The following is a 27851-nucleotide window of genomic DNA, read 5'->3' on the forward strand; positions in this document are numbered from 1 at the left end:
AAATGTTATTTGCAGAGTATCCATGTAGATGTAGATGCAGATATTCGAAAGAAAGGGGACAATGTGCTCGGAGGAAGAACACCGTTTCCGACTGGCGGCTGAATCCAGCAATGGGACACCCGGCCAAAACCTACATATAACTTTTACATTTTAGTTGACTGTAAGTCAACTCTCTGATTGTGATGACTAATAACACATACGTCCAATCAATGAGCTATATACAACGTAACGAGCTTCGGGACTATTCTCATGTTTCTAAGGTGAAATGCAGTTCAGAGCCCCCGCCCCCCCCCCCCCCCCTCATACGTTGGCCTCGAGGTCGCATGTTGTGTCGCCCCAAAACCACCACACTTGGTGATTGTGCGCTATACCTGGCAACAACGGGTGTTGTCACATAGTGGTCACCACAACGCAGTCTAACGCTCGTGCGTGTCACTACAGGACAGCGTAAAGCGGGTTCGTCAGAAATTCCCCCATTTTTGCAACTCGTTACTCAGCGACTACGTATACATAGCCATTGTGCTCTGAGACACTCGTGATTCCTGGAGAATGGAATGATATGTCTCACAAGTGCATTCCACAGCAGTCATTAGCGTATGCATCTTCAAATTTTATCAAATAAAATAAGTCTCATCATGTGCTACTACAGTAAGCAGAGAACTACGTTGCTAGAAAAGCGACAGAGTCCATTGGTCTAACAATCATAGCACTAATAAAACAAAAATTCTGGCTTGATTAAAATATAGAAATCAGTATCTTGATCATATATTAGTTCATTAAATTCCTGGCCGGTTTCGGTAGTTTACGCCCTACGTGTTGCTGGAAGTTTTGGATCTGATGATGGCTTCAAAGGCGAAAACGCTCATGAATTTTGATAAATTAGTATGTGACGGAGACGTTGATTTCTGTAATTTACTTCCTTACAACGGTCACCGGTCTCCTCTTCAGGTCCAAGCGGCCTCATTTCGCGACTATGGTTTGACTCACATGCATGCACTATTGACGGATGGAAGGAAGATTTGTGTTTAACGTCCCGCCGACAGCGAGGTCATTAGGAACAGAGCACAAGCACGGGTTAAGGAAGTATGGCGAAGGAGCGACTGCCCTTAAAATATATTTGTATAATTTAAAGGTTAATTACATGAAAATGACTGTTGGTCACAGGCTGAAAACAGAAGACTTGAAATAATGAATGTGAAAGTTAGAAAGTGAGTTGTATTTAGATTGCTACCAGCAGTAAATTTTATTGAGAAGCTGCAAAATGATGGGGACATAAACGGGCACTTTTCTCCCTGGCATATATTGTCTCCCAGTCCGGTCTGTGGCAAAGATTTGCTTTGATGCTGCTTGGTTGATGCAAGGAAGAGAATGAAGCACTCAAATGAATTAGTGTGGGTTAATTGTTACTGGAACTGTATCTGTGGGTAAGCAATGAAATGAATGATTCCATGGCCATTTTGAAGGAACAAAGCGAAGAACGAAAGTGCCAGAATTTGTGCAGTTCTCATTATTGTACAGTTGTCTCTATTATAAATAAAAATATTAAAATATCAAGATAATTATTTCCCGCCCATTCACCTAATAGGAAAACTAGATTTTTTTCTTAAAAACAGGAAATTTAATACCCATCTATACGTAACTGAAGAACCAACAGGTCAATGTTAGCTAACAGTGATCTCAGTTGCAAAAAATATCAACTACAAAGAGTTGCGAAAATATTTTCCATTATGTGACTTGCAGTGTCCTAAACGTGTCAACAAGTGTGACCCATTGTCGAAAATATCAGACAATTCTCGGTAACGCAACTATCTGTTCTTAGAAGGGAATTACGAAAACGTAGTTTATTTCCTGACCCCTTGGCGCTACAGCCCATGAAGAGCCTTTGCCTGACTTACGACTCAGTCTTTACGATCTTCTGCTCGTTTTCTCCATACTCTTACTCCAATCTTTCTCAAGTCATTCTCCATATCATCCAGTCATCGTTTCCGCGGTCTCCCTCTGCACTTTCTAATACCTGGATTTCCTTTACCGACATTCTTGGCAGATCTGTCCTCTGATTTTCGCTCTACATAGCCCAGTTGTCTTATGCTGTTGCAATTGATTTCAGAAACTAGCTCAGCATAACCGTATAGTTCTTCCAATGATTGACTACTTTATATAGTAGCACTGAAATAGATGACTGCTAAGTAAACGATTCAACATTTGCACTACACTGTCGCCCCACTTTTGCTTGAGGAGAAGCAATAACTTACAACACAAGAAAGCCGAATTAACAAAACCAATACTATCAACAATATGAAGAAGAGTCGTAAAAGGGAAAAACTGTGTCTGAAACTTACAGAGATGATTCTTCAAAGTGGACGGTGTTTTGATGGTGTTTTCAGTAGGATCGTGTTACCATTAACTTGATGATTGGGGAATCGGTCGAAAAGTTTATAAATAAAATACGAAACCTTTTTGATGAAGACAGGATTACAGGAGCAGTGATCTTAACTACAGAAACAATAAACAGTAGACTAAGTATTGAGGCATGATTACAGACAAGTCACGAAGGAAGGTTGGTTGGTTGATTTGAGGGAGGGGACCAAATAGCGAGGTCATTGTTCCCACCATCGGATTAGGGAAAGATGGGGAAGGAAATCGGCCGTGCCCTTTCAAAGGAACCATCCCGACATTTGCCTGAAGCGATTTAGGGAGATCACGGAAAACCTGAATCAGGATGGCCGGTCGTGGGTTTGAACCGTCGTCCTCCCGAATTCGGGTCCAGTGTACTAACCACTGCGCCACTTCGCTCGGTGCAAAGAAAGACCTTGGTTTACAATTTTTAAAGTAATGTGTATGGTATTCCAGAGCAAATCGATTCAAACGCAGCTACTGGATTATTACGTAAGCTCTAATGAACAATTCTGTTTCAGAACCATTTTAACTACTATGCCCATCCCAGCATATTGATGTGCTCGAAAAAATGGAGCACAATCGACGCAACGGTACAACTTGTCGTAAGTAAAAATTTCCGTTGTGAAATTTATGCTGGCGCGCATCGAGGAAAGTTAAAAAAAAATAGATTCGCACCAGATGTAAATATATACTTGTGAATTAGTTAAAACTCTCAACACAATCCAATTGCTAGGGCTTTTTACAAAGAAGTTATGGATGTTTCAAGACAGTACATACTTCCACGCAAATACACCTCTTTACTGATACTTTTGGTGCTAAGGCCTCGGCGATACTGTCCCAAGAAACTTTAACAGCTTTGAAATTTCCATATGAAAACGAAATAAATGAGGTCGTGAAATACTGATTTATGGTGGCTCCAGACATTTGGTTCCCATTTTAACCATGTAATGTCGTAGCGAGAAACACTCGAAAGCAGCTCCGATAAAAGATAACTTTTCACTTTGGATACAAGTGGAGACGTAGAGTCATAAGCAGATTTACCAAAGTCTTTATTAGCAATTTCAAATATATGGTAGGTACGATAGGCAATTACATCTCTATCATTAAAACTTTCAAGTCCAGGTACACTAGACACTTCACCACCACCTCTCACTATGGCAACAGTGAACCATCCGTTTCCATGTGAGAATGTGTCGTTTATATCCAAGCTACAATTAAGTGAACATCCAAGAAATACACAAGGTCCATCGATGAGGGCGTGGGCTGCAACACTCTTGACTGGAATACGATTTTTCTTGTCACCTGATGTTGTAGTAAGTTCAATGTTTTCTATATTTTTGTAAACTGTTGTGCGACGACCATGACAGTACAGGTAAATTTTCTACTTTTCGAAACAGGAGTTTCTTTCTAGAAAAGTAAAAATATTTAAGTGAAATATCTCCTCTAAAACAACCAATGGAGAAAAAGAGTTAGTCATTGTATCCTTTCTCAATCAGCCTGAACTCTGAGCAAATTCATGGACTTGTGTAAGCCAAGAATCAAGGGGACAGAGGCCACCACAATGCAGGTCACTCGTTGAGGCGAAACAGAATTAAATGCTAGAAGTAGTCACTGAGTTCACTGACGTTTCTGTGCGTACTATAGAGCATCCGTTACCTTTTAAAGTAGCCAGTACTGAAACTACTTGCGTCTGAGACATAATTTCATGAATTTTCAGTTTAAGCATTCAAGAATTATTTCTAGAGAAACTGTGTACTTACTTTTTCAAAACGAATAAGGAAACGAATTCCTTGAGGACTCTCCCAAACGCTGTCAAAATTTTCCTCTATCATGGATCCAACATGTTCTTTGAGCTCATTAGTTTTTGCAAGAAAAATCTCAAAATCGGCGTCAAATTCAATATTTCGCTGGTCGAGGTAATCGTACACTTTAGATGTGACTCCACTTTTAGCTTCTTCGAACGTCTTCATGGCGTCTTCCAGAGCTGAAAAGAAGTATGATAAAATTCAGAGAAGAGCAGTATTTTTAACTTACGTGCAGCACTGAGACTGATGTACATGACTACTGTCAGTTGGCATAAATAATATAGACAACTCGTCTTGAGTACCACATGTCGTACAGAAATGATCTTACAGTAGGAATAGCCGTACTGCAACAAACAACTTCCCAGTGTGCAGTGATTACATCGAATGAGGTAAGAAATAGTAACCGGACAGTATATAAATGAAATACACAGCCTGAAAATAAAAGTGAAACACCCAAAAGGTTACGGGGGAAACCGTCATGGACTGAAGGTACGTGATGTTATTTCAGATATTGCACAATCGGTCGAATTTACGAAGATCTTAACAGTACGTTCCCACTTATCAATATGACCCCACGTGGCCTGGATACATGAGCTAATTCGGTCTGGAAGGCTGTCATGTAGTCTTTGGATCCACTCATGAGGCAAGCTAGCCCATAACCGTCGTAAGTGGTCCTTAATATCCTGGTTAATGGCGCCGGGACAGAGTTGACGCCCGAGCTGGTGCTACACACGTGCTATCGGGGACTGATCTGCGTATCTTGATGGTTACAGGAGTACCTCAAAACCAAGCAGACTGTTCATAGAGACCTTTGTCATGTCTGGACAAGCATTGCCCTGTTGAAAACTGGCACAACGATAGAGTCACATGAGAGGTAAGACATGAGGACACATGATGTCTGTGTCGTACCATTGTGCCGTCAGTGTTCACTCAGTCACTACTAGCTATGACGTGAAGTAATTTCCGATGGCTCCCCACACCATGACTCCAGCAGTAGCACCACTGGGTGTCTCCAAAACATTGCGTTGGGTTGTTTTGGGGGGAGGAGACCAGACAGCGAGGTCATCGGTCTCATCGGATTAGGGAAGGATAGGGAAGGAAGTCGGCCGTGCCCTTTCAGAGGAACCCTCCCGGCATTTGCCTGCAGCGATTTAGGGAAATCACGGAAAACTTAAATCGGGATGGCCGGACGTGGGATTGAACCGTCGCGCTCCAGAACGCGAGTCCAGTGTGCTAACCACTGCGCCACCTCCCTCGGTCCCAAAACATTGGACATATCGGACCGCTCCCCAGGTCACCAGCATACTCGTACGCGGTGGTCATCCTGGGTAGTGCAGAGCTGCGATTCATCGCTGAACACCGTGCGACGCCGTTCATTAGCAATCCATGCTTCCCCTCACGACACCACTCCAAATTCAGCCATTTGTGTTTCAGTATAAATGGCAGCCTTCGCATCGGATGTTAATTCCTCAGTCTGGCTGCTGCTAACCTCCGACCAGTGGTGCGGACTTACACAGAATGACGCAGGGTGTCCATTATTTGTTCTCTGATGGAGGATGCAGGTGTGAGTGGGTTGTAAAATACGATGATTCTGCACTGTCGTGATCAGACATGGTCTACCTTGACGATGAGTATGCCTGACCTAATGATCCCATTCTGTCCTACATGGGGCCACTGCCTCACCCAAATGCCCCACAAATCTGAATACCTGCACTATGGTTTGGTACTACAGTACCCTTTGTAACATAACTTCATTACGTATCACAGTAATCTGAACAGGAACAAAGAAGCTACTAATATTAATTGCCTTAGCAATATAGAAACAGAAACCGGTCACGCCCTCTATATTCCCCCCAGATCTAATAAAAATACTAAACAAGAACACCATTAATGGACTCTGGCCGTGTAACTGATACAGAGAATTGCAATTAATCATACCAGCCGATGGTGTGTATGCTTACAAAGTTACACTGACATCAAACCATGTCTTCTGTTTCACTTTTTTGGTCAGGCAGTGTGTTTCACGAACAAATAAATCTGTATAATCCACGAAAATTTGTATATATTGCAGTTAATGGTTGAATTTAAAGTACCGGGTGATCAAAAAGTCAGTATAAATTTGAAAACTGAATAAATCACGGAATAATGTAGACAGAAAAGTACAAATTGACACACATGCTTGGAATGACATGGGGTTTTATTAGAACCAAAAAAATACAAACGTTCAAAAAATGTCCGACAGATGGCGCTTCATCTGATCAGAATAGCAATAATTAGCATAACAAAGTAAGACAAAGCAAAGATGATGTTCTTTACAGGAAATGCTCAATATGTTCACCATCATTCCTCAACAATAGCTGTAGTCGAGGAGTAATGTTGTGAACAGCGCTGTAAAGCATGTCCGGAGCTATGGTGAGGCATTGACTTCGGATGTTGTCTTTCAGCATCCCTAGAAATGTCGGTCGATCACGATACACTTGTGATTTCAGGTAACCCCAAAGCCAATAATCGCACGGACTGAGGTCTGGGGACCTGGGAGGCCAAGCATGACGAAAGTGGCGGCTGAGCACACGGTCATCACCAAACGACGCACGCAAGAGATCTATCACGCAACTAGCAATACTTCGGTTTTTTTTCGGTTCTAATAAAACCCCATGTCATTCCAAGCACGTGTGTCGATTTTTACCTCTCTATCTACATTATTCCGTGGTTTATTAAGTTTTCAAATTTATACTGACTTTTTGATCACCCGGTATATGCATGTAATAAATAGATATTGGTAGCGAATGAAATCTAAGAAAAAAAGGCTAATTTTCTGGTCTAATGAAGTCCTAGAAATTCAAAGACACAGCGAGAATGTTACGTTTAAGTTATGCTGTAGATATCGATGACTTGCAACGGAAAACTAAGAACAACGCGTTCATTCAATCTGCCTGCGTTCTAGAAAAATTATTAACGTATGTAATGGTAGGTTAGTGCGTAATCACAATTTTTACGCTAAAATTAAGACAAGCACACGTCTTTGGCTAATTTTGTTATTTAGTTATACAGTGATGTATGTTCATGCCCATTTCGTTCAAATGGGCATGGGTTTCTTCATGTGATAGTTACCTTCCCCAAGAAGCAGACCTGCAAGAAAGGAAATAAATAATTATATTTCTAGGGTACACTCGCAAAGACGTGGATTATATTCATATATTCAGTAGTTGTTTGGAAGTGCCAGTTGACGGAAATTAGGGTACTCGCCTTCCATGCGCCTTTCAAATAAAATGTTATAATCGTCAACAAGATTGAACATGGTGATAATTTTGTTGAGACGGTCACAAAAGGCGTCGAATTTGCCGAAGACGTAGTTCTCGGAGAAGCTGAAGGAGGTCTGGCCCGGGAGAAACGGCTGGCTCTTGACGACGCTGTACGTGCTGCGGTAGGTACTGTTCAGCCGGATGCAGTGCTCCAGCTTGCGACGAACCTCCGCACGCTCTTGCGACCAGATGGTCTCCTTGCCACGGTTCGTGATGTACTGCTTGCACGTCTCTATCATCTGGTTCGTTATCTAAACAAAAAGCGAAACGTAATGCTTCAGTTACAGCTGCAGAAACAGGCTGGCGTCGATGTGATGTAGGTGGATAATTATTTAGGAACTTCTTCAAACTAATTATAGGTCTTAGCCTATGACTGCTACTTTATATTGTCCTACAAACCTCCCAAATTACAAATTAATTACTGATGTCTTCTGACATTTCCTTTCGATCCGTCCACATAACGGCAGGTAATAACGAAGGAACATTCAGATGGTATCTGTGATGTGGCCTGCAATGGGAGTGACTCGTGACCACACAACTTTCCCCGTAGTGCGAGAGTCTCAACAGGTGGTGGAGGGTCGACACAAAGATAAACCCTGTGTCTTCTAGAATCCTGGAGTTCTACAGTGAATCCTTCCCTCTTCCCCTCTCCCCCGCCCCCCCCCCCCCTCCCCGACAGCTCCCGCCCGTGGCAACATCTCACCATATTTTATTCAATCTTAATCGTTGTTTAGCCAGTTTATGCGTCTCTTGCTATGAACAGGAGTTAACAAAGAAGTTGGTTGGTTTGGGGGGGAAGGGACTAAACAGCGAGGTCATCGGTCGTAACAAAGAAGTAGGAGGTACACAATTCAGTAATTATATTGTACGATACAAATGAAAGCACGTAACAGTAAAGAGTCCAAATTCGCATTGATTGCACCAGCAGCGTGATTCAGCTTGTCCGTGAAAAGCTGAAACGAATGAAACAATAAACCCAAAATGTAGTATTTACACTTCCTTTGCGTTGGCTCAATTGGCGTAAAGTAGTAAACAACAAGGCTCAAGCGTTTCCCTACCAGGAAAGGGGAAGTCTTACGGATCTACTGTTCAGCACACTCCAGTTCGAATCTCCCAGTGATTCTCTTTCGTACATCTCGCCCTCCTTTCCACTTTAGTGCATCCAACCCATTCCATACTTTTTTCTTGTTCTTCTCCCTCTTCTTCCCTTTTCTTTTGCATTTCCTCCTTTTTTCTGGCCCGTCACAAAAATTGACCCGCACTTACGTTTAAAGTGTAGTAATAAATGATGACAATGACAGCGCCAAAGTTTAAGTAAGTTACTTTGAAAAGCGAAACCCGTAAATGAAAAATACTAAGTGCGACTTGAAGCCGTTTTCAAAAACTTAGTTTTAACTGTCGCTCCCCATGCAAGCAGTGCGTGCTCTTGCTAATCGCAGTTTATATTTAAAATTATAAACCATGTCTTAAGACGTTTCACACATTTAGTAGCGTCTTTCCTGCTAGTGATCTGCAGTTCCCCTCCTTTTTGCCAAGCTTTCAGCATAACTTTCCACGTTCCTGCCCTCGAGCCTTAAACATCACCATCTATCGTTTTGAATCGTCTCCATCTAGAAACGCTTTTCTAGTACCATGTAACTGCTGCTTTGAATCCAGCTCAGCGTGCTACAGTCCGTTGACAAAATTTCTGAAACTCATTTAAATGCTGTCACCGGTTCAGCAGATCTTGCCACAGTCTCTTTAAAGATACTGTTCAACATCTAGACTACTCTGATGTTCGCAGCTCCTGAGAAAATACACAAATAGCTTGGAGTGCTAAAGAGAGTCAAGTCTATGTAAAATTTGTGCCTATAATGTAGGTCAACATAATACGTAGGAAATACGAGGGTTGTCCAGAAAGTAAGTTCCGATCGATCGCGAAATGGAAACCACTGTGAAAACCAGAAACGTTTTATTTGCGGCAGTTAGGTACACCTTCCACCTACTTCTCTACATAGTCGCCGCTCCAACTTCGAGTGTTGTCTTAGTATTGTATCAACTTTGCAACATCCTCGTCATAGAAAGCAGCCGTCTGTGCTTTCGGCCAGTTATCTGTACTGGTCTACAGCTCGTTGTCTGTGGAAAAATTTTTTCTTCATAGCTAGCGGTTCTTGTGAGCAGAGATGAGACACAGGGGGAGCCAATGACGGACTGTATTGTGGGTGGTCAAACACTTCTCATCGGAAACGCTGCAGGAGCGTCTTCATTGCCCCTGCAGTGTGCGACAGAGAATTGGCATGAAGAAGGAACTGCTCGACAGTTGTGTTATGTGGGCTGCATGACACAGGCGAAATCTCTTACCAGGCCCTCATACTTGGCGGGAGATGTTATTCTCTACTCATCTTTACGTGCTCACTATTCACTCAGAACTGAAAAGAGCGACGCACACGATCGACGGGCGTACTAGAGACACTGCCCAACGCATCTGTGCAAAGCTTTACCGGCTTTTCCCACTGGTTTCCATTTTGCGACCGATCGGAACTTACTTTCTGAACAACCCTCGTAAATTTGTATATGACTGAGGAACAGCAGCTTGGGGTGTTCCCTTGGGTTCATACTTTGAGGACTTATTTTCGAAGTACAAACCACTGACATAAGGCAGAGTGTATCAGACAGCTACAGCTGAATTATTGGCTGATAATAGGGCCATACGCTCAGGGAGCATTCATCTTCCAGTTGCACATAATGTCGGCACTGTCTCTTGAGTTTCGAGGCCCAAATGGTGAAGACTGCTAGGCTCACTCGGGATGCAAGCAGAATTGCTCGGTGTCCTTTGGTTTGGAGCCGAGTGCAAAGTCTTAACCGGAGGTAAAATCGACTCAGTGATGGTCTTGGCTGCAGATTTCTGGGCCTGCGCTATGTAACGGAAACTGCAAGATCCCCATTGATACGTCAGGAGTATGCTACACGGTGTTTTTGAGCTAGACGATAGTTTGAGGTCCTCTGATAAACGCTCGTCACTCGATACGCAGAGAGCGAACTCTGACTGCATACGAGACATAGCAGTGACATGATATTTTCCTATTTCCCTGCTCACACCCATTTCTGGACATAATATTAAGAAATCTCTTAAGTTGAAGGAAAGTAAAAATTATTTTATAATAGAATGTAATGTATGAGGAAGGAAATGTGTGATTTATTGATGCTGTCATTTACCGTCTTGTAAAGTCATCAGATGATCAAAACGACTTGCAAAATGCTTTAAATAAGATATCTGTATGGTACGAAAAGTGGCAATTGAGCCTGAATAAGGAAAAGTGTGAAGTTATTCACATGAGAACTAAAAGAAATCAGCTAAATTTCGATTACGCAATAAGTCATACAAATCTGAAGGCTGTAAATTCAACTAAATATTTAGGGATTACAATTACAAGTAGCCTAAACTGAAACGATCACATGGTAAAATTGTGGGTAGAGCAAACCAAAGACTGCGATTCATTGGCAGAACACTTAGAAGGTGCAACAGGTCTACTAAAGAGACTGCTTACACCACGTTTGTCCGCCCTAATCTGGAGTATTGCTGCGGGGTGTGGGATACGCATCAGGTGAGACTGATGAATGACATCGAAAAAGTACAAAGAAGGTCAGCTCGTTTTGTATTATCGCGAAATAGGGGAGACAGTGTCCCAGACATGATACGTGAATTGGAGTGCCAATCATTAAAACAAAGGCGGTTTTCGTTGCGACGGGATCTTCTCATGAAATTTCAATCACCAGTTTTCTCCTCCGATTGCGTAAACATTCTGTTGGAACCCATCTACATAGGGAGAAATGAGCATCACGATAAAATAAGCGAAATCAGGGCTCGAACAGAAAAATTTAAGTGCTCGTTTTTCCCGCGTGCCGTTCGAGAGTGGAACGGTAGAGAGACAGCTTGAAGGTGGTTCATTGAACTCTCTGCCAGGCACATTATTGTGAATAGCAGAGTAATCACGTAGATGAAGATGTAGATTACATCTGCATCTAAATCCTATCTTTGATTTGAATGTTACGGTATTTTCAGAAGAACAGAACAGCAGAATTCAGTGGACGGATGCCATTTCGTGGAGACAGGGAAAATGTGCCATCTTGAATGGTGTAGAAGGTTGGCGTATGGATACTTCTGGCTAAACTAAAAAGTAAGACGCAAATTGAGGGGCGAGACATCAACCAGTTACTCCAGCAGAATGGGCTAATCCCTGTCCCTGATGTATGAGTGTCACTAAATTGTCCCTCAATAAAAATGTAGTCTGAATAAGAAATGTACATCCAAAAATTCTTTCAATAATTGCTCCGCATGAGTATAAGGATTGTTCACCGTTAGATCTAGCAAAAGTAATATATTCATATGTGTTAAGTAAAGTGACATATCTGACTTCACTGACGAAAAAAAGTTTGCAAATAAGAATATAACGTCTCTTCGTTTTAGGCAGACCAACCTCAGTGGCGCAGTAAGCTGAATTTTTAGTTTGCCTTATGTTACAAAGTAAAACCATGCATAAGCGCGTAGGAAGTGAGCTGATTGCACGCAAGAGTATTGTTTTGAATGATAACAATATTACTGCCTTAGATATGATTAACTTAAATGAACAAAGCTTATGTCAGTCCACTGCAACATGGCTCTCCAGTGTACTGGCACGTAGGGCTATGCTCACTAGTTATGTGTGTGTATTCACACTGACATTGTAGATAATCGCAGATGGCCTCATGGTTGTGACTGACAAGGGGAGGCAGCCAATTGTGAAATTCAGATTCGATTCATACTGCGCATAAGAAAAGTTCATGGCCAGAGGTGTAATGTGGCAAAGCGCCAAGATGCACTTCTCAGCCGTTGTCGAGAAAATCGACAGTTAAAAGAAACCGTTGCGGTGAAATACTCTCTACGATTAATAATTTTCTACAGCATGGTGGCGCAGCGGTGAGCGCTCGGGTTCGTGTTCTGAAGGTCGCCGGTTCGAATCTCGTGCCATGCAATTTTTTTTTATTATTAGTTATTTGTAATTCAAATATATACATACATATATAAACTATTAATGAATTGCTTATGCATATTGGTGAAGGCGGATCGCTCTCCAATTGTACCGCCTCCATTTTTCGGTTTTTTTAACAGGGTGTACCAAAGCTCTCCCGTCCGCACTGATTTTCGACGATTTTATAAGTTGCGCTAGTGACCGCATCTACCTTCTTTCGAAGTTAGCAGGCAACTACGCTGTTATGCGGCTGCTCGTTTCGGCCCATTCAACATCTGTCCTTCAAGTGTAACGAGCGAGTAACGGAGTTTATATTTCATACATGCCGCAGCAACTTTGTGTTCGTGGGGTTTCTATTCTAATTCGAACGTTTGACTTACGCTATACGTATTCGTTTCGGAATACCATTTCTACGTCTTCCGTTAACTATACGTGGTTAACATTACGAAGACAATTAATAACATTTGTAAGATACAACTTTGTTTGCGGAAAACATAATAATGATGTTCGAAGTCGCCAGTTTTTCCACGACAAACGACTTTCAACAACTTATTATATGCATAATTGTTGCAACTGATTGCCGGGAATTATTTATATATACACAATTGAATTAAAAAAAACAAATACTAAAAAAAAAAAGTTGCATGTCGCGAGATCCGATCCGGCGACCTTCGGATTACGAACCCGAGCGCTTACCGCTGCGCCACGATGCTGTATAAAATCATTAATCGTAGAGAGTATTTCACCGCAACGGTTTCTTTTAACTGTCGATTTTCTCGACAACGGCTGAGAAGTGCATCTTGGCGCTTTGCCACATTACACCTCTGGCCATGAACTTTTCTTATGCGCAGTATGAATCGAATCTGAATTTCACAATTGGCGGCCTCCCCTTGTGAGTAGGTAAATGTTATAGTAGGGGAGCATCTTATGGTTAATCAGAGGAAAGGGTATCATCAGGAGTGACCCAGGGAAGCGTGACAGGATCGCTCTTATTCTGTATATACCGAGTGGTCCGGAGTGAGCTGTAATTGTGGTATGGCACCGAAACGTGGCAGATATGCTAATACGTTAATATGGAACTGAGTTACGCTGTAGAAAATAGTTCCAATTTTGGCCACCAGGTGCAAACCTGGTGCTTTACACTGTATGATGGTATGACATCCACGCTGTCATGTGACAAGCTATAAAGTGAGTACCCGTATTGCTATCGAGAAGAGAAAAACAGTATTATGAGACCGGCAGCAATTACATTGGTGCACTGGGAGAGTATCGACGACTGAAAGGTCTGGCGATATCATTAAATTGTTTAAAGAAGATGATAATGAAATTCGAAAACTCGGGTGAGCTTGGTTTTCTCACCTGAAAGAAGAAGATTTCCCTTCCCGGTGGAAGTTCTTGATGAGGTATCTGTTGCTGTAACTGACCAAGCAGAACGTGCCCCGAGCAGTGCTAGTGCTCGTGCAGTGTCACGAGAATTGTTCATCCCAAGGTCAACAGTACAGAAAGTTTTGCGGTCTGTTCTACACTGGCGCCCGTACAACATTCTTACGGTGCAGCAATTGAAACATCATGAACCGCAGTGAGGTTCTGAATTTGCTCTTCGGTTTATGACACCGATAAAAGTTGATTACGTGTGGCCGGACAATAGTCTATGGAGTGATGAGACACATTTTACATTACAGTGTGCAGTGAATACCCAGAACTGCCCAATTTGGGGTACTGTTAAATCGCGCATTGTGCACGAAAAGCCATTGCACACAGCGTATATGACTGTGTGATGTGAATTCACAAGCACCTTTTGTCTGGGTTCGTTGTCCTTTGAAGAGAATACATCTAGAGAGCCTGTGAGGTGTACCACGAAGTCTGCTCGTTATCGACACCGCTGTGTACGAGTATAGCATTTGAGTCCTGCTTTGGAAGAGCGCAACTGCGTGAAAGCCACTGTTTTTATGCAAGATGTGTCGCTCGCCTAGTAAAAGATCTGCTTAATGAAACCCTGCGCAATCTTGTTACCTCCAGATGTTTTCCAGATGCGTGGCCTGCAAGATCACTGATCGAAATCCATGTAACTTTTGGCTCTGGGGATATCTAAAAGAACGTGTTTACCAGGGACAAGTTCGGTCTGTACATGAACTGAAGGGCCAGCCCAGTATACAGAAACACGCTACTCATATTCCACCAGAACAGCTGCGAGCAGCTGTTGATCACGTCGTTTTATGGATGCAGCATCTCGTCGAAGTCTCCGATGTTCATACAGAACAACTTGTGTAAGCACGGTTAGTAATAATGAAGAAAACATTATTCGTTTCTTACCTGTTTCACCTTATCTGCCTACGTCCCGTTCCTAATCCATTACAGATGGAAATACTTCTACACCTCTTTCTTGCAGTCACAGCGCCGGATGTGCACCTGGTGGCCAAAATTGGAACTAGTTTTTTCCAGTGAAATCCGGTTCCGCATTAAACACATCAGAATTTCTACGAAGCGTCGCTGCCATACGATAATTACAGCCCACACTAGGCCTCTGTGAGTAGCTGCACTTTAATTATAACTACCCTGTACTTGGGAACATTGACATCGGAAGTCCTACCCCACCCGCTGCAGCCGGCCGCTGTGGCCGAGCGCTTCTAGGCGCTTCAGTCTGGAACCGCGCGACCGCTACGGTCGCACGTTCGAATCCTGCCTCGGGCATGGATGTTTGTTATGTCCTTAGGTTAGTTAGGTTTAAGTAGTTCTAAGTTCTAGGGGACTGATGACTTTAGATGTTAAGTCCCATAGTGCTGAGAGCCATTTTGAACCACCCCCTGTATTCGCCAGACATTGTTCCCTCTGACTAAAATCTTTTCAATCAATGGCACACGGCCTGGCTGACCAGCACTTCCGGTCACATGGACAGGTGGAAAATGCTATCGATTCACGGATCTCCTCAAAAGACGCCCAGTTCTTCCGTCGCGCGATTCGTGTGGTACCCGAAAAATGGCAATACGTTGCCTAGTGATGGCCAATATTTTGAATCTTAAAGTTTTTGTAAGTTTTTCAAAATAAAGCCTCGACTTTCGAGAAAAAGTGTTGGAAGCAAAGTTGTAGATCTAATATATCCAAACGATCTGATGGCGCTGTCGTGCACGGGAAAGTGTCGTCGTTGATTGAGTGACGGAGGATACAGGATGAGTCCGACAAAATTTCCATTCGTTGTAAAAAATGGTAGCTTCCTCCAGATGTAGAAAAATGTAAGTTAATGCAGGTGAGTAGGACAAACAATACCGCATTTTCTAAATACAGCATTAGTAGTGTACCGCTTGACACAGTCACGTCGATTAAATATCAAGACGTAACGTTGCAAAGTGACATGAAATGGAACGAGTACGTAAGTTCGGTAGTAGGGAAGGCGTATGGTTGATTTTGGTTTATTTAGGAGAATTCTAGGAAGGTGTAGCTTATCTATAAAGTAGAATAGTACTGCGATGCATTCTTCAGCATTGCTCTAGTGTTTAGTATCCCCACCAAGTCGGATTAAAGGAAGACATTGGAGCAATTCAGAGGCATGCTGCTAGATCCGTTACCGATAGGCTCTATCAATACGCGAGTGTTACAGAGATGCTCCGTAAACTAAAATGTGTATCCCAGGAGGGAAGGCGAGCTTTTCGCGATACACTACTGAAAAAGAATCGTCATTTGCGAATGACTGTTGAAGTATTCTACTGCTAGCAATGTGCATCACGTATAATGACCGCTAAGACAAGACAAGAGAAATTAGGGTTCGTAAGGAGGCATTTAGGCTGTCGTTTATCCCTCGCTCCATTTGCGAGTGGAACAGAAAAGTCAGTGACTAGCAGTGGCACAAGGTACCCTCCACCATGCACCGTATGATGGTTTGTGGAGTATATACGTAGGTATAGATGTTTATGTAGATAGGCAAGTTTCCAGGTTCAAGATTTGATCTGGCACGCAGTTCGAATCGAACAGGTTATTTCAAAATACAGCACATTCAACTGCCAAGTAAAGATCGTTTCTGGGTGCAATAAAATCTGCTTCACACATATTTCTGTTAGGAGTTACATTATACTAACTTAAAATGATGATACAATAAATGAAGGTACACATTCGTACCTCGTGAAGAAGGCGTTACCAATACAATCTGAGATACAGTTACTGTCTTTATGTTGAGCAGACACCTTTAAGTACTGTTCGGTATAGGGTGCACACTACAACATACATTTTAATAGGTTTTCACAAGAATTAAGACTGTTAATAACAAACAGCATATTTTCTCGCCCATTTATGAACCATTATTTTGTAAGACTCCCATTGTCTGCAAAAATGCAGAAGAGCGCTTTATGTGTGCTATTAGAATGAGTGGAATTTGTGGGTGATGGGAACACAGGACTGTTGCCTGGTCCAGCCATTTCGTATTAGGTTTCACGTGATGTTCCAAACTTATTCCAGGTGAAGGCAGAAATGATTCCTAAAGATAGACCCTGGCTGTCGCCTCCTCAAATTTCTATGTACTGTGGGTAAATTTAAGTTGTCAGATTATGCAGTTGCATTATTATTGTTACTTATTGCATTTAACTATTATTTGATTAGTATAATTATACGTTCGATGATCATGTGCCTAAACTACAACTGAATGAATGCAATGTTTGGTGAACAAGCTAACGAAATTGTAAATGATGATCTAAAGTTTTTTTACTAATACTGTAGTAAAATACAAGTACAATGAATCGACGCATGTGATAAGTTTGAATGTAAAACATAATTCTACAGCACCTGTACATTTATCGCTTGAAATCGCGTTCGTCTTATATCTCGATAAATCGAGAGATCTTGAAAGATTCGCAGCACAGATCTAGAGTGGCATTTTAACGACAGTAGCAATATGCGCGTGGATGGAACTATAAATAAGAAAGCCTCAACAATGAACCTAAAATAACGACTCAAAAAATATAAAAATTGCGAAACCAGTGACTAAAATGAAGACTAACTGAAATCCTCGATGTTGATATTACGACAGTCACCGTAACATGAAGATATAAAAATAAGTTTCCTATCCATCTCTACCATTACCTTTCTCACACATTAATATATAAGATATACTACACGAATTTCAGGGGAAAATTTATATTTGCTGAAAGATTATACGATCTACGTAAATATGTTACCGTCCCTCAGTAGGCTTTGGAGCGATCTTTTGCGAATTCTTCTATGGCACAAACTATTCAAATAACATCATTCCGGTGTATTCCAATATCCAACACATGCTAGACAGTATTCGCCACGTAATTCTACTCACAGTAAGTAGATATCGAAAATGGTGAATATAAGTGTTAAAATGCAAAATTACGTAGAGTTGTCAAGTTGTGGTACATTGAGGCTTCGATATGTTAAGAAAAAGGATCTTCGTGTAATATATTCGCCGGTTGCGGATATTGAGACACAGTTTACGGAGCAGGAACTATGTGGCAGCACACTCCGTATACCACTGGTTCAATGTGCATAGTAGGAAATTCTTCCCGTCCACGGGTCTTAATGTGCTACAATAGGATCTATCGGCGACATCATGGAGACAACTGGCAAGTCTCTTAAGCTGTAGTTGTTCGTTTTCCTCTTCTGCCATTCGTGAGAAGTTCACCGTTACCAGTTATACGTTAGGTTTAGGCGCATAGCAGTATATCAGGACCTACCCTTATTAATGAAAAGTAGGCGATGATTTAGAAGTACGCTTTATTAACAACAGGGAAAGTGATATTAAAAGTTTATTTTGCCTTTTTTAAATTTGAACCTATATACTTAGAATGCGCAATTGATCTAAAGTACATTTAGAAATGGACGATAAAAATGTGAATTCTTACATGTAGAAACTTAAAATAGAATTAATTATTTACATAGTAATAACAGCTATTCACATTCAGTTCAGTAACGTTCATGCTGGCAAAGTAAATCCACATTAGATGCTTTCATTTTTGTAAGGCGCGCTACTAATTGCAACTTAAAAAGTACTCAGAAACTTCGAATTATTATTGAAAGAAACGTGATAAATTAATAAAATAAGATTTAAAAAAGTAGAAGTTCATAATAGCAGGCTCTTAAACCTTTTCTAAGCCTGTAAAAAAGGAAGATTGCTTATCAGAAATGAATGTGTAATTCGAGTTATTACCTTGACCATTAAGGAAGAGGTCCTCTCAGATGTATTGTAGAACTGCGAAACGCTGTGTATCAAGCGAACTGTTTGCAGTAGACTTAAAATAGAATCTCTCATTCGTACCTGTGGGAAAAAAAAAACAACGCTCTGTATTATGGTCTCCGCCAGAATATCGGAGTTATTATTCTTTATGTGTATAACTGTGCAACTACTAACGTTAATAATTTGCTCTTAGTATTTCGAGTTTCATTGCTTTGATTAAACTAGGTAGATTGCAAGACGATCGGCTGAGTAACAAAAAACTTACCGGATCGTGCAGGTAAAGCGAATGGCAACACTTTTCCATTGACTGAATGAATTTTGCATTATCACGTGCTTCATTGTAACAGTAGGTAATTTTTCGATCGGTGTCTTTCCAGTGCTTCAAAATTTTCGAGCGTGCTTGTGCCAGGCACTGTATGGTCATCTGAACCTGCAACACAAAACAACACTCATCTTATCATCGTCAGGAAGCCATATTTATACAAGAACCCTCACAGCTAAGGTAGTAGCTCTCAGAACACACAGTAAATTGCAAGGTGCATATTACGGTCGAGCATTCGCTCAGATTTGCTTTCTCCCACGTAAGATGGACATCAGTAAAACTATAGCAAGGGTAACAGAGTGCATTGGAATTAAGTCAGTTGGTATTAAGGAAAATGTAGAAGTAGTAGAGCTGTTTTGCTATTTGGGCAGTAATATCACTGAATACGTAAAGGAATATAAAATGCTAACTGGCAATAGCGAGATAAGATTTTCTGAGAAAGAGAAGTTTGTTAACATATATTCTAAATTTAAGTTATATGGTTATGGAGTCCGTTCTTTGGGGCATGCGTACATATATAATACTACATACATATATGATATATGAGCTGACGGGATTAGATCTTTCAGTGCAGATGCAAAGTAATGTCAGATCTCTTCAGGAATACAGTAGGTCTGTGGGAGGAAGGGAATAACAGGCAGGGGACATTGCTCTGTAATGTGCAGCATATGGAGATTTCAGTCGGACGGGGAACGTGCACGGATAGCAGAAGCAGTTATGGCGATCGCTTGCGTTAAGCGGGAAATCCGGGTTCGAATCCTGGTCGGGCACAAGTTTTCATCTGTCGCTATTGAGTTATTTCAAAGTACCAATGTAGCTGAAGTCAGAAATTTCTTTCTTCTAGTATAAATTTATGTGTTATGAAGTCTTACGTGAAGGTATTTGTATGGAGTATAGCCCGTGTAATAGTGAAACATATACGAGAATTCAGTTAAGAACAGAATAAGAGATATGGGAATGAAGTACTGCATAATCATGGTAAAGATTATGTGGACAGGTCGAATGGCTAATAAAACGGTACTAAATCAGATCGGGGAGAAAAGAAACTTATGGCTGAATGGAGACGCCTGTTGATAGGACACATCCTGGGATATCGAGGAATGGTTAACTCCGTGTGGGATGTAAAAAAAGACCGAGGCTTCAGTACAGTAGGCAATATTAAACAGATGTAACCATGTGAAGATGAAGAAAGTAATACAGTATAAATAATAGTGGAAAGTTGCACTAAACCAATATTCGGACTAAAGAAACAACAACTACAAAAAACAGATAATGCTTCTTTATGTAAAACATTCTACACAGTTTAGATATATTCGTTGTCATGGTTCTTGGGAAAGTTTTCGTGACCACTAATAGCAAAAATGAAGGGAATCATTAAAAGATATTGTTGACAGAAAGTCCACAGCGAGATAAACTTGTCATATATTCTGTCAAACCACAAAATGTACCTATAAAACCAATAATTCGAGACGTGTGTTCTTAAATAGGAACCATTAACAGAAAACGAAAAATAAAAATGAGCGTGAATATTACGTATTCTTTTCTATGTCTGACAAAAATGAATTCAAGCTCGCAGTAGCAAAGGAAATATTTCGATTCAGCAGATTATTGCTTCCTGTTCCCGTAATGAAACAATCTTCTGATAGTTATTATATTGTTTGTATTAAGATTTCAGTTCCAGAACGATGAAGCGATAGTAGATTTCTGTTGTAACTAATCGCAGGTTCGAATCCTGCCTCGGGCATGGATGTGTGTGATGTCCTTAGGTTAGGTAGGTTTAAGTAGTTCTAAGTTCTAGGGGACTGATGACCTCATAAGTTAAGTCCCATAGTGCTCAGAGCCATTTGAACCATTTTTTGTTGTAACTAAATGTTCTACTTCTTGGCGATTGCATTTAGTAGAATGGTTAGCTGTATATTTTTAGGTATAACACACATTAAGGCAGATATTCCTCTTATGCAAATAATGTATACATGAGCAGTTAGCGCTGATAACACTTCTTATGACAATAGTTTATAATCGCCCACGAATATCGTATTGCAATCTGATACAAGGAGCTCTCATTCGTTTTATAGCTAATCTTCTGTTACATCAATAATATTTTTTATTGATATGATTGTACGGAACACTTCTTAGCTCATTATTGTCCATTATCTAGATCCGGAAGTGGGCGGTGCTACTACTGTAAGATCTACTTATATTATTATTATCAAGATCAAGGTTGTTTCACAAACTGAACTTAAGTAAAATCCTTTTATTGTTTCTATCTCTTCCTACGACCACTTTGTTCCATATGAGTAAGGTTACACCAACCCCTCTCTCCCCCGCCGGTTAAGAAGGTAGAATCATAGTTTTTGACACTACTTAGTTTTATCTAATTTAAATTACCGAGAAACTAGTGCTGTGGGAAAATTGATACAACGTAAGTGTGAGTGCATAACCACTCAAAAATAAATCCTATGTTGAAACAAATGTCTGGCGTGTAATTACGGAAAAATCTCGTGCGTTCATCGGACATTCAGATACTATGTGATCAGGAGCACGTACAAAATCAGGTGCTAACCTCTTCTCAATTTGACAAGCGTATATCGTATAGGGTCCATAACCAGGGAGGAACTGTATTCATCCAATTGTTGGGTAAAAATTTGTTATTATTGTTATTGTTATTATATTAATGTCTCCGAACGTCGGGTAACGTCTCAAATGTTGGCCATCTACTGAAGGATATTTACCTTTGTTATTGCTGTCTAAAATTACATTTCATATTCCAGATTTGTTAAATACATGCCCACATAGCACTAACAATTTTACCCTTTCTCAGTCCCTCTTTTTTAACCAAGAATTTGCAACTTGCTGTTAAATACGTAGTTCCAAAGAACATATGACCGTTACTACGAGTGGTGCATCTATAGAAGATGTTAAAAAAAACTCGTAACTTCACGTATCGATCGATCTTTCTCTGCACTCTGCTCACAGTCATGGAAGGTAATTTTATAATGTCTTGAGACAGAAGAAAGTCTCTATATACAATACTTTAAGCTTCTTAGATACTGAAGTTGCTGTTCTATGTGCTTGCAAAATATGTGATATGTAACTGAGGTGTTGGTCTAATTGAACTCCCATTTATCTCACTCCGGTTTTCCATTTTTACACTTGATTCCTGTACCGTAATCGCGGAAATGGTTTGTGGTTGACCGTTAACTAATAAATAATTACGATAAAAAACTAAGCTCCGCCGGTCCGAATCCGGGGTCCACATAGTGCTAGTGACGTGGAAGGAAGAGAGAGGTTGCCTGGCGCGGGTGATAAAACCCTTTGAGGACCCCTTGGTAGGATGACAGCGAAGAGCTCAACGGTAGTGAAGGCGGGAGAATGGATCTCGGTGTGGCTGAACATGTAGACGTGGCATCCCATTTAACGATATCCACTTTGCGAATGACTTGGATCAATGTTCAGTGTGGTCGGCGCATGTTCACCAGACGTGCGACCAGAACTTAAAATTCTGAAACAAACCCCTCAGTATCAACCACTAAGTTTTCTTTGCAAACCCTGCCCTATAATTCCAATGGACCGTTACAGCAGTCGCAAAATTGACCCAGGACGTAGCAAATCCTCCACCATCAGTGGGGCACCTGATATATAAGATTCTGGGGAGACTACGATGTGACGCTATATCCCAAATCAAAGGAAATCTGGCCATATCAAGCAAAAATCAAAACTTCCGTTGACACAACCATCATTAATTCACTCCTAAAGGCGGGAAAGCAGTACAAATTAGGAGAAACACTTAAAGCACCAGAAATTAATATTTTGGCCGTGCTAGCAACAATTTTGCCAGATAAGAGCACCGAGTATTTTGGAAAAATCAAAGTGGGCAAAAGATTTCCTAAAACACACATCATCTGAGGGTTGCGTTCACAGTTTCATAAAACACTCTGAGATCCGTAATCGAAGTAAAGCCTATGAACAAAATTTGCACAGTAACTATTGCATATATGACGATCAGACAAGAAAATAAACCACACCTTGTAAAAACAAATAAGTCATTACAGATGGCGGAAAATAAAATCTATAAACTTTATGTGAAAACTCTTATCGGCAATTTTAGGGCACACAGTTAGAGAAAGAGAGAAAAATCAGAAAACATGTGGTGAATTCCCTGCACGTAAATGGGACAATCAAACTGGAAAGAGATTTGTAGAACGGTGTAGAAATTTCAAACTCAAAATTATGTTAACTCTTGTTCATCAAAACTGATCAAAACCAAATTCCTTTACAAAACTAGAAAGATAACTTTGGGTGATGTGAAGATTGTGAACAGACAGTAAAATCTCGATTCAGGGCATTCAAAACATGGAATAGTAACAAATCAGAAAATGCATATGTTATGTCCTGAACTAGTGAGCAGTTTTCAAAATTAATTACACGAACAAAAGACAATACGAGGGCAGTGAACTCTATGAGACTGAAAAAGGTCTTTAATAAATAAAGAACCAGGAAGCCTTTTTAAAACAAAGTTAAACGGATACCAGCACCACAAATCTGTACTTCAAGAAGGAAAACGAACAATTGACACTTAACAGCCATGAAAACTGCAAAGAACTTAGCAAATATTTTGGAAAACTTCTGAACTGTCCTAAGCTCAAAGAGAAATTTCTACCAGAAATGTCTCTAAAAACCAGTCCAGACTCACAAACACCAAATGAAGAGGAAATTAAGGTAAAATTCGGGGGAGGAATTTCAGCACATTTTCAAATTAGAACAGGAGTTAGACTAGGTTATGTCCTCTCTCCAGTACTTTACAAATGCATCTTAGAAAAAGTATCGAAGAGTGGTGAAAACTAAGATCAGAACATAAAATTGATGAACCATTGAAATTAGGATGAACTAATATAAGGGCAGACTGCTTAGCTTTTGAAGATGAGCTGGCAATTCTGTGTCAGGGAAACAGAGTAAAAACAAATAGAAACTCTTAAAGAAACAGTAGAAGGAGTAGGGGTCCGAATAACATTACAAAAAACGTGTCTAACAACTATCTGGCACCCTAAATTATAAAAAATAAATATTTTTCAATTCAGATATTGAAACGAAACTTTTCTGGAAACTGGCCTGTAAAAAGACTGATTACGAAATTCGCTGTCACAAAACGGAAAGAGCTTTCACGCTTACAAAAGGCATCTATAACAAGAAAACGCATCTCAAAATACACAGTACTCAAAACAGACACTACAACACTGTTATCAAATAGTGTCTTCATGGGACTGAGATATTAATTTTGAACAGAGAGAGAGAGACACTGGTGAAATCCAAAAGAAGAAACAGAAAGTAATCAGGCAAATTTGAGGCCCAAATTATTCTAAAGAGGGAACATGCAGACTAAGAGCAAATAAAGAAATTCAAATAAGTACCAATATATAGTCAGACATGAAAATACACATGCTAAAATTATATGGGCGTGCTAAAAGAATGGAGCCAATCAAATGAACTAGACAGGTTTGGAATGCAACGAAACTCGCCGAGAAGCTCGGACTGGAACAATAAAATGGGTCGGTGCAGTGAAAGAGGTATTGAAGGAAGCAGGGATCGCAAATCTACGCATGGAATACTTTGAGGTGGTGGCCTACCAAACTGCCCACCAAAATACCAAGCACTTCTACCGCTATGTTGTGGATACATTTTTGGCTTGGGAGCATGGCAGACAGGCACTGGATGAGTTTCTGGACCACCTTAACAACATCCATGAAAACATTGCCTTCACTATGGAAACAGAGGGGAGTGGCTGTCCCCCATTTCTGGATATAGTAATAAGGAAGAAGGCAGATGGCACACTAAGCCATTCAATACATAGGAATAAGACTCACAGAGACCAGTGCCTACATGCAACAAGCTGCCACCATCCAGAGCAGCGGCAAATAGTACTGTCCCCCATGGTACCCAGGGTACTGCAGCATCTGAACGAGGTATTCCGCAAAAATGGGTACAGCGAAACGCAGATTAGGAGTTTTCAAGACGAAACAGGTCACAGAAAATCGGGAAGAGAGAGAAGAAGATAAACTCGCTTTTCTTCCGTATTTGCGACCAATGTGAACCATAATTTGGAGACTTTTGGAAAAATCAAACATAAAAACCGTCTTCCGACCACCACCGAAAAAAAAAGAGTGGCTTGGCTCTGCGAAAGACCCACTTAAATTCAACATACCGGGAATTTAGAGCGTCGTCTGCGAAAGTAGTCAACAATACATTGGACAAACGCAGCCAAAGAAACTGGTATAGGCTTGCGTATTCAAATACAGATATATACACACATCGAAAAAAGTTTTTCATCACCTCGGTTGGGAGAGTTCCGGAACCAATACAGAACATTGGAATAGAGATCAACGTAAACAACATTTCCGCCCTTTTTATTGCTTTTGAAAACCACACATTGCATGCTGTACCACCATACAGCGAGACCTTGCGAGTTGGTGGTCCAGATTGCACCGGTACACATAATACCCAGTACCAGGTCCTCTTGCATTGATGCATGCCTGTGTTCGTCATGGCATACTATTCACAAGTTCATCAAGGCACTGTTGGTCCAGATTGTCCCACTCCTCAACGGCGATTCGGCGTAGATCGCTCGGAGTGGTGTGTGGGTCATGTCGTCCATAAACAGACCTTTTCAATTAATCGCAGGCATGTTCGATAGGGTTCATGTCTGTAGAACATGCTGGCCACTGTAGTCGAGCGATGTCGTTATCCTGAAGGTAGTCATTCACAAGATGTGCACGATGTGGGCCCGAATTGTCGTACATGAAGACAAATGCCTCTCTAATATGCTGCCGAAATGGTTACACTATCGGTCGGAGGATGGCATTCACTTATCCTACAGTCGTTACGGCGCCTTCCATGACCACCAGGGGCGTACGTCGGCCCCACATAAAGCCAGCCCAAAACAGCAGGTAACTTCCACATTGCTACACTCACTGGACAGTGTGTCTAAGGCGTTCAGCCTGACCGGGTGCCTCCAAACACGTCTCCGACGATTGTCTTGTTGAAGACACATGCGACGCTCATCGGTAAAGAGAACGTGCTGCCAGTCCTGAGCGGCACATTCGGCATGTTGTTGGGCCCATCTGTACCGCGCTGTATGGTGTCATGGTTGCAAAGATGGACGTCGCCATGGACGTTGGGAGTGAAGTTGCGCATCATGCAGCCTATTGTGCACAGTTTGAGTCTTAACATGGCGTCGTGTGGCTGTACGAAAAGCATTATTCAACATGGTGGCGTTGCTGTCAGGTTTCCTCCGAGCCATAATCCATAGGTAGCGGTCATCCACTGCAGTAGTAGGTCTTGGGGGGCCTGAGCGAGGCATGTCATCACCAGTTCCTGTCTCTCTGTTTCTCCGCCATGTCCGTAAAACATCGCTTTGGTTCGAGACGCCTCGACGTTTCCCTGGTTGAGAGTCCTTCCTGGCACAAAGTAACAATGGGGACGCGATCGAACCGCGGTATTAACCGTCTAGGCATAGTTGAACTACAGACAACACGAGGCGTGTACCTCGTTCCTGGTGAAATGACTGGAACTGATCGGCTGCGGGATCGCCTCCGTCTAATAGGCGCTGCTCATCCATGGTTGTTTACATCTTTGGTCGCGCTTAGTGACATCTCTGAAAAGCCAAAGGGACTGTGTCCGTGAGACAAGATTCACAGTCAACGTCTATCTTCAGGAGTTCTGGGAACCGGGGTGACGCAAAACGTTTTTGATGGTTGTATAAACAGGCAGAATACGGCGCTGCGTTATATAAGAAAAACAGTGTGTGGCGCAATTGTTAGATCGGTTACTGGTGCTACAACTGCAGGTTATCAAGATTTAAGTGAGTTTGCACACGGCGTTATAATCGGCGCACGAGCGATGGGACACAGAAGTGGGGATTTTCCCGTACAACCATTTCACTAGTGTACCATGAATATCGGAAATCCGATAAAACATCAAATCTCCGACATCACTGCAGCCAGAAAACGATCATGCAAGAACGGGACCAACGACGGCTGAAGAGAATCGTTCAAAGTGACAGAAGTGCAACTCTTCCACAAATTGCTGCAGATATCAATGCTGGGCCATCAACAAGTGTCAACGTGTGAATCAGTCAACGAAACATCACCGATATGGGTTTTCGGTGCCGATGGCCCACTCGTGTAACCTTGATGACTCACGACACAAAGCATTACGTCTCGCCTGGGCCCGCCGTTACCAACATTGGACTGTTGATGACTGGAGGCATGTTGCCTGATCAGACAAGTCTCGTTTCAAATTGCATCGAGCTTATGGAAGTGTACGGGTATGGAGACAACCCATGACTTCATGGATCCTACATGTCAACTGGGGACTGTTCAAGCCGGTGGAGGCTCTGTAATGGTGTGGGGCGTGTGCAGTTAGAGTAATATGGGACACCTGATACGTCTAGATACGACTCCGACGGGTGACATGTACGTAAGCATCCTGTCTGATCACCGGAATCCATTTGTGTCCATCGTGTATTCCGACGGACTTCGGCAATTCCAACAGGACAATGCTACACCTCACACATCCAGGAATGCCACAGAGTGACTCCAGAAACGCTCTTCTGATCTTAAACACTTCTACTCGCCACATTATAGAGCATATCTGGAATGCCTTGCAACGTGCTGTTCACGTCCACCCCCTTGTACCCTTACGGATTTATGGAGAGACCTGCAGGATACATGGTGTCAATCGGCTCCAGCACATCTTCAGACATTAGTGGAGTCCATGCCACGTCGTGTTGCGGCACTTCTGCGTGCTCGCGGGCGCCCTACTCTATTATAGGCAGGTATGCCTGTTTCTTTGGCTCTT

The 27851-nt window shown here is 41.6% G+C and overlaps 1 protein-coding gene across 1 annotated transcript in view; it reads right to left on the reverse strand.

Moving 5' to 3' along the window:
- LOC126471528 (dynein axonemal heavy chain 5) overlaps nucleotides 1–27851 on the reverse strand; it is a 1073018-nt gene that overhangs the window by 763339 nt on the left and 281828 nt on the right. The window contains exons 9-13 of the mRNA XM_050099754.1: nucleotides 18942–19106; nucleotides 18650–18757; nucleotides 7449–7755; nucleotides 7314–7331; nucleotides 4158–4381 (exon numbers count right to left, since the gene is read on the reverse strand). Coding sequence (XP_049955711.1) covers nucleotides 4158–4381; nucleotides 7314–7331; nucleotides 7449–7755; nucleotides 18650–18757; nucleotides 18942–19106 — 822 coding nt within the window. The remainder of the gene's footprint in view (nucleotides 1–4157; nucleotides 4382–7313; nucleotides 7332–7448; nucleotides 7756–18649; nucleotides 18758–18941; nucleotides 19107–27851) is intronic.

This window comes from Schistocerca serialis, chromosome 3, assembly GCF_023864345.2.
Source record: "Schistocerca serialis cubense isolate TAMUIC-IGC-003099 chromosome 3, iqSchSeri2.2, whole genome shotgun sequence".
NCBI lineage: Eukaryota > Metazoa > Arthropoda > Insecta > Orthoptera > Acrididae > Schistocerca > Schistocerca serialis.